This window comes from Pelodiscus sinensis, chromosome 16, assembly GCF_052426305.1.
Source record: "Pelodiscus sinensis isolate ZL-2025 chromosome 16, ASM5242630v1, whole genome shotgun sequence".
Lineage (NCBI taxonomy): Eukaryota > Metazoa > Chordata > Testudines > Trionychidae > Pelodiscus > Pelodiscus sinensis.
The window spans coordinates 27,407,966-27,422,042 of record NC_143067.1 but is presented as its reverse complement, the minus strand read 5'-3'; the positions used below and the strand labels follow the sequence as shown (position 1 = coordinate 27,422,042).

General features: G+C 48.9%; 1 protein-coding gene across 5 annotated transcripts in view; it reads right to left on the bottom strand.

Annotated features, from left to right (window-relative positions):
* TTC1 (tetratricopeptide repeat domain 1) overlaps window positions 1–10,036 on the bottom strand; it is a 92,360-nt gene extending 82,324 nt beyond the window's left edge. For 3 of the 5 annotated variants that reach the window (XM_025178503.3, XM_025178504.3, XM_006137151.5), the window contains exons 1-2: window positions 9,714–9,877; window positions 8,456–8,782 (exon numbers count right to left, since the gene is read on the bottom strand). In XM_025178503.3, the coding sequence (XP_025034288.3) occupies window positions 8,456–8,758 (303 nt within the window). In that variant the 5' untranslated portion in view covers window positions 8,759–8,782; window positions 9,714–9,877. Of the gene's footprint in view, window positions 1–8,455; window positions 8,783–9,713 lie in introns of all 5 variants that reach the window. The other 2 variants (XM_006137152.5, XM_006137153.5) reach the window with 2 other exon arrangements.
* Between the last annotated feature and the right edge of the window lie 4,041 nt (window positions 10,037–14,077).

The window sequence follows — 14,077 nt, the reverse complement described above, 5'->3', positions numbered from 1 at the left end:
GCCAACTCACCTTCTGGGTCCAGAATGTTTTGTGCATGACCTTAGAGGGAACACTGGTTATCAGTAATAAGACTTGTTAGAAAATTCTTGAGGCATGGATCTTCTGTTTATTAACAGAATAAATATATTAAGTATCTTTTTCACTGCTCATCTCCTGGATATACTGCTTACAGTCCAGGAATGAGTGGATGAGCTCAGTTCTCCATGCCCATTAAATCCTTGGGTTCTCTGACAAACAATAGGCATGCCTGTTAACGTGAAATGTAGGGGTGATGAAGCAAACCTTCAGACCGGTAAAGAAGACTTTCAAAAAGGAAGCATAATAGCCATTTCACAGCAGCATACAAAAGCTATATAATCTGTATCTTACATCTGTATGCTAAGATTTTCAACTTATTAGCAATCATACTTTCCAGAGAAGTGAAAAGAAACCCCCCTGAAAAATAAGACTAAATAAATCAACTAATCACGCTGGAAAAAAAAAAAAAAAAAAAAAACCTAAGTAGTGACAATAACTTATGAGTGGTGCGTTAATGACTTGGCACTAACAAAATAGGTATTCAATTTACATTTCTTCATCATACATATGAAGCCACATTTATAAACAAAACAAAAAAACCATGCAATTAAATGCCCTATTTTAATTTACAAAATCATGTATTTCATCTTCTGCCTTCCCAAGCCCTGTCTGCCACACTCGAGGATAGACCTTCTAAAAAACCCAAAGGTTATTTCCTTGATTGGAGCACCTGGGCTAATATATCTCCAGCACTGATCTTGGCAAGGGGCTGGCTTTTCTAAGACACATTTAGGCAGGAATACACTAGAGGATAAGTTAGAATTAAGATGTAACAAAATACAGGACTATGCAGCACTTTCAAGACTAACAAGATGGTTTATTAGGTGATGAGCTTTCGTGGGCCAGACCCACTTCCTCAGATCAAATTGCGGAAGAAAATTCCACAATTTGATCTGAGGAAGCGGGTCTGGCCCATGAAAGCTCATCACCTAATAAACCCGTGGTCCCCAACACGGTGCCCGCCAGGTGCTTGGGGCTGGCCTGGCCCCGGGCACATGGCGCACGGTGAGCACCGGCCCCGGGACGCTTGCGGGGGGGGGAGGGGGAAGGAGCGCCGGCCCCGGGCGCGCAGCCCTTGGAGGGGGCACCGCCCTGGGCACATGGCTATGGGGGGGGCCGCCCCCAGGCGCACAAGTGTCCCCGCCCCCTGGCGCCTGGCGGGCGAACGGCCACACCCCCTGGTGCCCGACAACCTCAAAAGGTTGGGGACCACTGTAATAAACCATCTTGTTAGTCTTGAAAGTGCTGCATAGTCCTGTCTTTTGTTTCAGCAAGACCAGACTAACATGGCTACATCTCTATTAGAATTAAGATGTGCAACTCCTGCTATATTAATTGTGTAGCAGGAGTGGAGTACCTTAATCAGAACTTTGGCACCATCCCCACAGCGGGAGGTCAAGAGGAGAAACACTCACATCAACTTCCCTATTTCTTGTGAGAATTAAGGAGTACCAGCATCACTGAGGGCACCCTCAGCATTCAATTTAGCAGGTCCTTACTAGACCCGCTAAATCGAACACCAGAAGATCGACTTCTGGAGCGGCAATCCCCAATATAGATGTTGCTTTAGGTACCTAATTGCCTCGTCCAGTGAAAGCTTAAAGCTGTGTTATTCGACACTCACGAGAAACAGGGTTGTCAGTTAATTGAATGTGCCATACAACAAAGCTTATTGTTCTCCCTCTGCCCCCTACTGGTGGATCTGGCTCCCAGCAGCTCAAGGCAGGCGGAGGGGAAAAAAGGTCAGCATCAGCGGTCAGAAGCCCCGCAACAGCCTGCTGACAGGTGAGAGTCAAGCGTGAGTGCCTGAAGATGCAGCAGTATTGTGGCTGGGGGCAATGCCAGTTAAAGTCCCAGATAACAAAGTTATCGTGATTTCATTTAAACTCATGGCTGTCATAAACAAAGCAAATAAGTGGCGGTTTTTATGGCATGTTGGAGGTGGGAAGGCCTCAGAAAGAAAACAATTGAGAACCCCTGCTCTGAAGAATTTATTCAGAGAGACCAATAACAAAGATAGCACAGCACTGCACATGAGTGTACATGCAAACTTCTCTCATGTTACAGCTGCAAAAAGAGGTATAGGTCCCTATCATTTGAGGAAAAAAGATTCTTCACTAAGCTATCTCCTTTGTGAGCCTGCTGCTTGACAGCAACTATGCTTACTGGGTAATAATTAACTACTATCAGGGAGCAGCCACCCCACACTCATGACCCGCCGTGAGTGGAGAGCTGCTCCAGCACCACCAGGCCCTGCACGTGAAGTGGCTGGCTCCCAGGCCTGAAAGGGGCCAGGAGCCAGCAACCACTTAACATTTAACCAGATAACTAATTAAACTGGATTTTACATCCCTGGAGAGCAATACTACTCACAAGTACTAGATTACCCTTTCACCAAGTTTCTCAAATACTACAAAAACGTGTTTAGATAATTTTTTTCCCCAGAAACCTGTGGTGCAGTAATTTGATTTCTTCCAGCTACCTCTGTGGTCTTACACAAGAGATTTAAAGACAGATATTGCAACCATTACTTATGCATAGTAGTACTCACTTATGTCATTTGTAGCACCCCTTTAAGGGACACACTGAACTCTACAGCTGGCAGCCTGGCTGTAATCACAGAAGACTATTCAAACAAGAACTAAGTAACAGAGAGCAATGCAGGTATGCTAGGAAGAAGCTCCCTGGGAGAAGCATAAAAGAACAGAGGATAGTCTGACCATCCTCAGAGACTGTGTTTGAGGGCATTAAGTTTGGGAGCTCTGAAATAGCCCTGAAGCAGGATCCTCAGGTGCGGTCCTTATTAACTGTAGAGATGTAAGAAGTTAACTGGTTACCAGGTGAGCAAGCAGCTTACTGGCTTACTTACAAAGTAACCAGTTAACCAGCCTGGTCAGCTGGATCCCGCCTGCAGCTGCAGTGGAGCCAGCTAAAGCAATCTCTCTCCCTTCCACAGCCAGACCAGAGCACACAGCAGGGCCGGAGCAGCTCCCAACCCCAAGGCTGTAGCAGGGCCAGAGCGCGCGGCGAGTCTGGGGCAACAGCGGAGGCCAGAGCAGCCCTCCCTGTTCAGCCGCAGCAGGGCAGGGCCTGGACCAACTACTACTGCCCATGGCTGGAACAGTCCCTCACCTGTGGGCATGGCTGTGCCATGGCCGTAGCAGCCCCCTGCTACTGCCTGCAGCTGAGGCAGTCCCCTGCCACTGCCTGGAGCCACATTAATAAGGAGCAATCAGTTAATTAGGGATGTTAATTAAAGGGCACATACTACTTTGTTAGTTTGTGTTGGATTCTACTTGCCCAGATCTGTTAAAGTTAATTTAATGATGCTCAATCAGGAACAAGAAGGCAGGTCTGACCCATGCTATCACACTGGCCACAAGGTGGCATAGGGAATTTTGAAAAACTATTTAAGGGCTATCAGAATTATAAAGTTCATACATGCAGTAACCCATTGTTTCAAATACCTGTTAAGAATAAAGTAATAATCTGGGTTTGAAGAATTTACCAACAATTTACAAGACTAAGCCCACTAGTCAGAAAAAACACAGATGAAAATGGGGAAAGGGTGCAGGGACTTATACCTGAATATTGGTCACGGGCCCTGCTTTTTCTTTCCATTCCAGAGGCTAGGTCTAGACTTCAGGCTTCTTTCGGAAGAACTTTTTTCTGGAAGAGATCTTCCGAAAAAACTTCTTCTGAAAGAGAGTGTCCACATACAAAGCACATTGAAAAAGCGATCTGCTTTTTCAAAAGATAGCATCCATTCACTGTGGACGCTATGCGACATTTAAGCTGTGATTATTATGGATGGAGTGGACACCAGGGCACCTGTGCTTCCTTCCTTCCTCTTCTCCAAAAGAACTCCCACTTCCCCGTCCACACACGCCTTTTTCCAAAAGAGCTCTTTCAGAAAAAGGCTTCTTCCTCATACAAAGAGGATTACCAAAGCCGGAAAAAAAAAACCCTCTGTTCTTTTGATGTACTTTCAGAAGAACACAATTGCAGTTTGGATGTAACACAGACTCTGTAGTGTAGCCATACCCAGAGCCCCCTAGCTGTTAGAAAAAGTAAGGGTCTCAGATACTCTTAGCATCACTGAGAATCTATTAGTGGCTGTCAGGAAAAAAGAATTCTCTAGAGACTTGTTGATTTAGGCCTTCCTTCTTGGGAATAACTATAGCATATATCTCTACAGCATAGCTCTACCAAACAGAAGCTGCACTACAAGGGAGGTGATTCTTATGATCACTGAAATCTGAACAGCATCAATAAAACTGATTAGAATCTTGTTAATTTCATGCTGCTGCTGAGCATAGCGGAACTACAGCTTACAGGGTTTCTAATAAGTTTGAATTTGCAGAAGCTTTGTCTTAGGCCTCCACGCTTACCAGGGATCATTTTCCACTCATTGCTAATATAAGAAGGGTTTGAGAAATCCATGTAACTACCAAGAACAATATTTTGTTACAGAAATTAAAGTCATAATTTAAAACTGTTTTCACAGAGTTTCTCTATAGAATATTAAAAAAGTTAGTGCCAGTAATGCCAAGCTTGCAATTATGGTGCCAGCATATTACATGTTCCTTCTACTTCATTAATTAAAGCTGGAAGACTAAACAATGCTAGATAAAGTCTCAATCTTTCAGCATTATACCTGTATAACAAAAGAAAGATTATGGTAGAAGCTGTCTCCACTCATACCTCTCTTCAAGGAATCTTTCTAGCTTTTAAAGACATACAGTAACTCCTCACTTAATGTTTTAGTTATGTTCCTGAAAGATTATGTTAATTGAACCCAGTTTTTTCATAAGAATTAAAGAAAAGAAAAAGGGGGATTAAGTCCGAAGGAAATTTTTTTTGCCAAACAAAAGGCATTATATACATAAACAGCATGGCTCCTTCTACACTGGCATGATTTTCTGGAAATGTTTTTAATGGAAAAGTTTCCGTTAAAAGCATTTTCGGAAAAGTGCATCTAGATTAGCAGGACGCTTTTCCGCAAAAGCACTTTTTGCGGAAAAGCATCCGTGGCCAATCTAGACGCGCTTTTCCGCAAAAAAGCCCTGATCACCATTTTTGCGATTGGGGCCTTTTTGCGGAAAAGAAATCTCTGCTGTCTACACTGGCCCTTTTGTGCAAAAGTCTTCCGGAAAAAGACTTTTGCCCGAATGGGAGCAGCATAGTATTTCCGCAAAAGCACTGACAATCTTACATGAGCTTTTGCGGAAATTCAAGCGGCCAGTGTAGACAGCTGGCAAGTTTTTCCCGCAAAAGCAGATGATTTTGTGGAAAAACTTGCCAGTCTAGACACAGCCCACAAGTATAAACAATTTAATGCAAGTTTTAAACAAAAAATATTGCAGGGCTGTGCTCCTCCCTGCTCTGTGCATGTAGGGGCAGAGATGCAGCTCATTAGTAGGTGGAACGTGGATATCCAGCTGAGGATGCTGTCCCAGGAAGGAACTTGGCCCATGAAAATTTCATAGCACCTGAACAGCCAAACACCACTGTGGGACCCTAGGAAAAGCAGCATGGAAGAGAAGGGAAGAGGTCAAAGTGCCCTACTCCTGCTGCAACTGCAGGCAGTTCTTGGGGTTGGATACAGCCAGCTGAGCCTAATGGATGACCCTGGTACCTCCTCTAAGAAAGGTGCTATGCCTTACTCCAGGGGCGGGGAACCTCAGGCCCGGATGTGGCCCTTGGCTTGCCTAGAACCAGCCCCTGACACTCAGGGCCACCCTCAGCGTTTGGGAACCTGCGTAGGTGCTCCAGTCACTCCATGGCACTGAAGCACACAAAATCTACTAGGCTGGGTCTCCCTAGGCTCTGGTATGCAAGGGGAATGTGGGGAGTGTCTTTGAGGGCCATAGCAAGGGTTTTTTTCCCCACTTCTCACTTGTGTGCAGCCCACAACTGATTTTTCTCTGGGTCAGCAGCCCCTGACTCAGAAAAGGATCCCCATCCCTGGACAGGGGAAATGCCTTCCCTGCTACGCCTCCAGCAATCACCTAGGTGTTCTGTACACAGGCTGCCCGGGGAAAGAGAACTATCCCACCCCGCAGTAGGTTGGAGCCAGGTCAGAAGTGCCTCTTTATGGCCGCTACAGCTGCAATGGGCACAACTGGGGAAGGGCTGCCTGTCCCCTGGGTGGGACAGGTTCAGGTTTGTCTACCCCCAGCACTCCCCAGCTAGAGTGAAGAGTATCACTAACAGTGCCCTTTCCCCGGCTCCTTGATGAAAGGGTACAGCCAGCAGAGTTCCCATATGAATCGGGGGGGGGGGGGGGGCGCTTCAGTTTGCATCCTCCCTTTCCTACAGGGCACATGGTGGGTGGAATGCTCACGGCTAGAGCAGTCCTGGATGAGGGGAAGGGGTACCCCCAGCCAGCCCTGATTTTGTCTCTTTTCTGTATGGTTTTATAAGAAACAGTCCCATTCCAGGCACATGACATTGTCCTGGCACAATCAAACCCTTACCTTGCTTTAAATTATGATAAGAGGAAGCAGTGTATCAAATTTGGGGGTCCTAGCTCTCACTGCTTAGGAATTCTTCAACAAACAGACTCAGAGATGGACAGGTAGGCAGATATTTCTAAATACATAGATAAATAAGAACATAAGAATGCCCATCAGACCAAAGGTCCATCTAGCCCTCGTGTCCAGTTTTTCGACAGTGGCCAATGCCAAGTGCAGGGACATAACATCTAAACAACACAAATTGGGAGGACGTTAAATGAAGAGTCACTAGTATTTTGCACTACTGTAGCACCTTTTGTTAGACAATGTCAAAGTAGATGGCAAATAATAACATTCCCAATGCTCATTCTAGAGATGGAAAAAATGGAAACAAGAAGGGTAAAGTGATTTGCCCAAATCTGGAGAGGAAATCATTTGAGGAACTCCTGAATCCCAACCCTGTTCTCCAGCCACTAGACTTAGCTTCTTCCTACTGGTTAATTTCTATTATTCATTTTTTACTAGAAATTAGGTATTCATTATAGGAACTTTCAAACAGCCTTCAAACTATATTATTAAATTATTTGTACTGTGCCTGGAAGCCTAATAATCAAATTGGATTCCGACCCCTACCACTGTGCTAGGCATTAAAAAAACAAGAATGAGAGTAAAAAATATATCACCATTGTCTCCATCAGAGGTGGGCAAAATACAACTCACTGGCTGCATCTGGCCCACTCAGCTGATTAGCAGGCAGTATATGTTCAGCTGCCCCTCCCTGCATTTTGCTCAGTCCTGTAGCTGAGCTGCTCCCAAGATCCTCCTGCTAGCTGTGCAGAGAAGGAAAAAGAGGAGTGTTGAAGTCAGGGTTTCCCCTGCCTCTGTACCCCATCTCTGCAAAGCAGGGTTTGGGGAGAGGGAAACACACTCCAGTCTGAAGTATGACGAGTGACTGAGAAGCATGTCTGTCTTAAGAGGCAGTGCTCTGTTCCTAAGATTTCTCCACCAGCCAGGTCTCTCTGGGCACATCTACACAGCAGGGCTAAAGCCGAAATATGATACGCTACTTAAGCTACACAACTGACCATCGCTCAAGATGAAATAGTGCCAAAAAGTGAAATAAGCTATCTACACAGCAGGAAGTCTGAGAAAGAGCACTCTTCCTCTGACTTCCCTTACTCCTTGTAAAATAAGAGTTACAGGAGTTGGAACAAGAAGTCCTCCAGCTCACCATTATGTCAAAATAACTGCTTGCAGTGTAGATGCAAACTATGTTATTTCGGAATAATGTCAGTTATTCTGAAATAACGCTGTTGTGTAGATGTACCCACTCACACACAAATACACTCTTTCCATCCCCCAATATTAGGGATGTTAAATTGCAGTTATCTGACTAATCAATTTGTACTGATTACACGATTAGCCAATAAGCACCATTCTGCAGAGCCACAGTGGGGGTAATCATGCTATTTTTTTTTTTTGCAGTGTTTCTTTCTACCCAGTCAGTGATTAGAGAATAGTCTTAAACAGCAAAAACAGTGAAACTGCTGTCAAATATACAAAGTAAAATGAAAAAGCAAAACAGTCTTGTAGTTATAATGGGCTTAGTTATTACTTATAGCAAAAAAAGATTAAAAAAATTCACACAGAAAGCAGAAGCAAAATGAAGGACAATGTAGCACTTAAAAAAAAAAGCACACAGAAAGCATTTTTTTTTCAGCTGACATTGTCCCTTTAGGGTATTCTTCATAATACAAAAAAAGTTAAGTGAATTAACTTGCCAGTTTCTTTTTAAAAGCATTAAAAGTAGCATTCATAAATTTAATTTGCACATTGAATTAAATGTAAAAAAAGAGAAAATGTTTAGAATTTTAAAAATTGTTAATACATTAAAACAGATAATCTCAAAAAAGGTTACCTGTTTTTCTTCCTCTGGCATGTTTTTTTCCAGTTCTAATAAGTATTCTTCATCTAAATCTGCATGCTTCTCCTGTTCCATATCTGATTCCTTTACCTCAAAGGAGTCCTTACAGTCATGAAAGCACTCCTCTGCTGCTCCAGCCTCTTTGGCAGAAGAATGCCTGTCTCCCTGGTCCAGGCTTCTTTGAAAATGTCCATCTTTGAAACCAACTGTCAAAGGACTGGTGCTCTCTGATGATTTCTGATCAGAAAGCTTTAAGCCACGGAGCAATTCTTCAGGTGGACTGGATTCTTCATTCATTTTGGGATCTCATAAAGGATTAAGCTTTTGAAAATAAAGGAGAAATAATAATCCTCAGTACGTAGAGTACACATTTTCAAAGTACTTCATGAATTACAGTTTACCCTTACACTGCCCATCTCTTGGGTACGTACAGACAAAGAACTGATACATAGCACTGAAATTACTATCACTTGCCCAAAGCAATCCTGTCAACACTTATACACTGAACAACTTTGCTTACAACAGTGCCACTTGCCTCTACTCCCATAGTTAAATTTGTGCATGGGCGGTAAGTGCTCACCACAGTGGGCCCTAGCTCATCACTGCATTGTGACAACTCCCTTGCATACGCAGCAGTTACTCACGCCTCCTCTCTCTCTTCATCACCATCCCTGGATGCCTACCGACCCTGCAGACAGGATCATCACGCCTCACCCAAGCCAGGCTTCCCTACCCATTCTCACACAGATCCACTGATGCAGCAGCCCCACACTTACCCCTGCTCCCAAGCCCCAAACACCCCCACATCAGCATGCCTCTGACCTGCCATCCCCCACAGCCCCTACATCAATTTCCTTCCCAGTCGCCCTCCACTTTCTCCAGGCAATCCCAGAACAGCATTGACCACGCTCCTCATCCTTGGGCCCCTCAGTCACCCCAGATCAGCACCCCCCCCACACACACACTTGCCAATACCCCCGACAGCCAGGCACCCCAGATCAGCACCCCCCACACACACACACTTGCCAATACCCCCGACAGCCAGGCACCCCAGATCAGCACCCCCCCCACACACACACTTGCCAATACCCCCGACAGCCAGGCACCCCAGATCAGCACCCCCCACACACACACACTTGCCAATACCCCCGACAGCCAGGCACCCCAGATCAGCACCCCCCCCACACACACACACACACTTGCCAATACCCCCGACAGCCAGGCACCCCAGATCAGCAGCCCCAACACTTGCCCCAAGTCCAGGTCCCCCGCCCCATGAGCTCAGTCCCCAGGAACGCTGCGAGGTGATGCGGGCAGCGCCCCGTGCCCATACAGCTGGCAGGGAGGGGTACCCCCAGCACAAACCGGCTTCGCTACAACCCCTACTGCCGAGTTCGACTGACGTCCCCTCTAATCACTGACCCTCCGCGCCCATCACTTCCTGCCGCGCCCGGCCAATAGATGTTCACGGGCGGGGCGGGGCTTGCTGGGACGGAAGTCCTGTGACGATACCTGTGACCTAACAATTACTTCCGTGGCAGGGAGGAAGGAGTAAGCGGGAGGGGCTCTTGCTGTCTGAAAGCGGACGAGGAAGAGGCGTAGGGGCCCGTGACGTCACCCAATGTAGCCATCCCAGTTGAGCGCGACTGGGAATTTCCGTCCGGAACGTGTCAGGGCCGCCATCTCGGATTCGCACAGGTGGCGGCCATCTTGTGTTACGGCAAACCGCGTGTTGGCGCGAAGGGCGTGTGCGGTGGTCACGAGTCTCTCTCGTGCCCGCCTGCCTTTGCTGCCACGATCCAACTGCGGGACTCGTGGCCTGCTCTGGCAACCCCCAGCCTTCGCAAAAAGGCACAACACGCCCCTAGCTCTAGCGACCGCCCAGTGTTAATTCACCTCAGGGCTAGTGTACGTGTCTTTGGGAGGCCCTCAGGGCAAGCGCAAACTTCTGCAGAACCACGTGGCCAGGGAGCGCACTTCTCCGAAAACTAACTGCCTCAGAGCTGCAGCTTTCCAGCACTGACCCTCGCGAGCAGTTAACCCCTGGGGTTGCCAGATGGTTTTAAAAAAACGGACAAGAATGTTTCAAGGAAAAATAAAAGCCAACCGGGGAAAATTTGTGGAGGGAGAAGAAGGGGAAAAAAAAACCTGTGTGGCGGTGCTGTCCCTTGGAAACACTGCCTCAGTGTTTCAAAGTGGCAGCACCACACAGACGATGCCTGGATCCAGCGCATCATTTCCCCGGAACCCGGGATCACCTAGGGAGTCTCTAGCTGCCTCCAGGTTCTGGGAAATGCTGTGCGGAACTATGGTCAGCTCAGGACTCCTAGGCTCCATGTGGCATTTCAAATTGGCAGCGGGGCATGGAGTCCGGGGTCAGCGGGGGACTCTCTGTGCTGTACTGCCACTTTGCAATACACAAGAGCTGCCCCCTGGGGACTCTTGTACATTTCAAAGCTGGCATACTGCCTGCAGCCTGGAGTCAGCTGGACTTCCTGCTGGCCCCAGGCTGCACCTGGCATTTCACATTCCTGCTGGGGCACTTGTACATTTCAAAGGAGGAAGTGCCTATTGACTAATTGAGTAGTCGATGGAAATTCTATCAACTAGTAAAATAACCAATAGTTAACATCTCTAGGACAAATGATGAAAAACAGGATCAAGGGGTGCAGGTCAAAGGTTTAAAACAAGGGAGCAGATGGGGACACTGAGCAGAGAACTTCAGACAGTGCCCACTGCTCTTTGAAGCTGTCCAAGGAAACAGTAGACGCCGCCCAGAGGAACTCTACCTGGATTCGTGAAACTAGGGAGGAACAGAAGGAGGTCCCACAGTTGCAGAGCACCCCCGCATCCAACATTCTCCTCCTGGTATTATATATAACAGATTTTGCCAGAGGCAAGAGTAGGTTGCTGAGAAGGTCTTGTGACTTTGTGGGGCCATGGATGGGGAGTACGTGAATAAAAAGGTGAGGGGAAAAGTGTAGCCAGAACCTCAGCAAGAGGTCTTGAAGGAGCCAAAAGAGGGGCTGCAACCTGATGCATTCCAGATATGCATGTGCCAGGTTTTCCCTCACACCTCAAACGTGGCAGGCATCTGGGTTGGGGGTGAACTGTGCCAGGTGCACGCCCGTGCTCACAGCTTCAAGGAGAAGCCGCCAACTGATGACTCAGTTGGGCTGTGGGATTAAGGTGGAATAAACATTGGCCCATCTAGGTTCCTCACCCTCAACAAATCTTAGATAGTCCATCCATATGGTGTCGGGGTGGGACACGAGGGTAAGAAAATGTAACGTGTGGATCACAAGCATGTACAGGTGGTCTCTGGGCGCAGTTCAGAAATAGACTGGTTGCAGATCCTGTAGCTGGCTGGGGATCCAAGGATGGCAAGGTTGGGGTGGGGGGGACACGTAACAGGGACCCGAGAAAAAGGGAGGACGTTTTTGCAGTGAGGGGGGCAGGGCGTACTCTCTCACAGGGCTTGCTGCAGAAAATCGAGAATGGGCTGCAACAAGGTCACCTTCACTTGAATCATGGGCAGGGGGGTTTAAAGGGTGGAAAGCTCCATGCACCAAGCGAGCACACGGGGATCCTCCCAATCCCCCCTGTCGTAGTCCAAGAGATCTCCGACTTTGGTGGTTTCTGCCAGAATCAACCTCAGGTGCACCGAGGGAGACTCCACCACCTGAACGCACAAGGCTGGATTGTGAAGCACAGGCTCCACGAGGAGGTCTGATCCCTCGGTGGCCACAATGAACCTGGTCGCTGCACACAGCTTCCAGGTCTGAACGAGTTCCTGGTAGAACTCTGGTAGCTCTGAGAGGTCTCCCCTGCAGAGACCCAGCGCAGTCCTGGCCAGAAGAACTCCAAGGCTATCCTCTAGAGCCGGGCCAGGCTCAGGGTGTTGAGCCAGTGTCAGAATATGGACAGGACTAGTTGGTTCAGCACCAGCACCTACCCCTGCAGGGAGAGACACTGGAGCAGTCCTGTCCATCTCCACAGCCACTCAGCCACCCTGGCCTCCAAACCCTGCCAGTTCTCCTGCGGGGAGAGATGTGTGGCGGATAGAAAAATGCCAAGATAAAGCAGTGGACCCACGCTCCATCTGACGACCTGAAGCATGGGTGGGAGGGAGCCTGCCTGCCACCCATCCCCAACCATTAGGCCAGAGCTCTTGACCCAGTTGACCTGGACGGGGGAGGCCACCAAGTAGACAGCTTGGCAGGACTCCACCTGCACCAGGTCGCCCAGGTCCTAGACCATAAGGAGTACATCATGGGCATACGCTGACAGGATGAGCCGCAGCTCTAACTCTCGGAGCACCAACCCCGTCAACCTGTGGTGGAGGAGTCAGAGGAAGGGCTTGATCGCCATAGTGTACAGCTGGCCCAACACCGGATACCCCTGGCATACTCCCCACCCGAAGCTGACCGGCTCGGTCATGGTCCAGTTGAGCCTGACCAAACACTGCAAGGAGGCGAACAGCACTGGAGAAAGCCCACAAAAGAGGGAAAGGCTGTCAGTCATCCCTGCACACACATTCCCTGAGGCCGTGCCCTCCTCTGTGAGCGGCGACCAGAACAGTCTGCGACCCACAGAAGGGGGATGTCCTGGGTGCAAGGCCATGTATAGGTTCCATAGCATGCCCTGTCTCACAGGGGCCTCGATGTGCCCAAAGGACCATGCTGCCCAATTTCACACCCTCTCCCCCACACACACACCACAGACAGGCAGGCAAGGGAAGTGTCCGTCCATAGTGGGATCCCCTCATGGGATGCAGAGGAGCCGGGAGCAGCCTGGCCCTCCCTGGGGTCTGCACACATAGCTGTGGCTCGCTGTGCTGTCTGTGGGAGTGACAACTGCCTTGCACGTGCAGGCATGCCTGTGTGTTTTGTGCAGCACTCCTGGGTGTGTTTGGGGTCGTGCCTGCATCCTTGTGGCTAGCCTGCTTCCAACCGGGAGCACCCTCTCTCTCCCCGGGGAGCAGGACGTGTGTGCCCTCCCCTGAGCCTGATATCAGGATCCCAGACGTGTTCAGGGACTGCCTGTTGTGTCTGCGTGCCACACTCTCCCGCTGCATGTGGTTGCACGTGCACAGACTGCAACACCATGTGCAGCCCGAGCAACACTCGCCCCCTGCTCCCTGTGTGCCCGCCTCCTCCACCCTGTGTGTGTGTGACAGCTCACCTGAAGATCCCTCCCAGACATCCAAGGAGGCCTGGAAGACGTCCTGGCTGACAGTGACCAGCTTGAGGGACAGGGTCACAATCTCTGATTCCTGCTCCTCTTCCTCTGGCTGGGGCTGGCCCTGGCCCTCCAGCTCGTCCTCAGGGGCGACCTCTGGGCAGATGACAACTGGGGTTTCCTGCCCTGAGCCCACCATGCTGGGTGGGGAAGCTGTTTCTCCATGCCCTAAGACGTGGTGGAGGTCAGTATAGTAGGGGCAGGTGTGGGGTCTTGCCCCTGAGCACGCACTGCACTTAGTGGCCCTCACATACCCTGACAGAGCTCCTTCACCTCGCTCCGGACCTGCTCCATGGTGCAGGCAGGGTGACCTCACTCCATCAGAGATACGGCCATCATTGAAAAAATCTCGGCGTTCTGCCGCTTGGCTCAGGG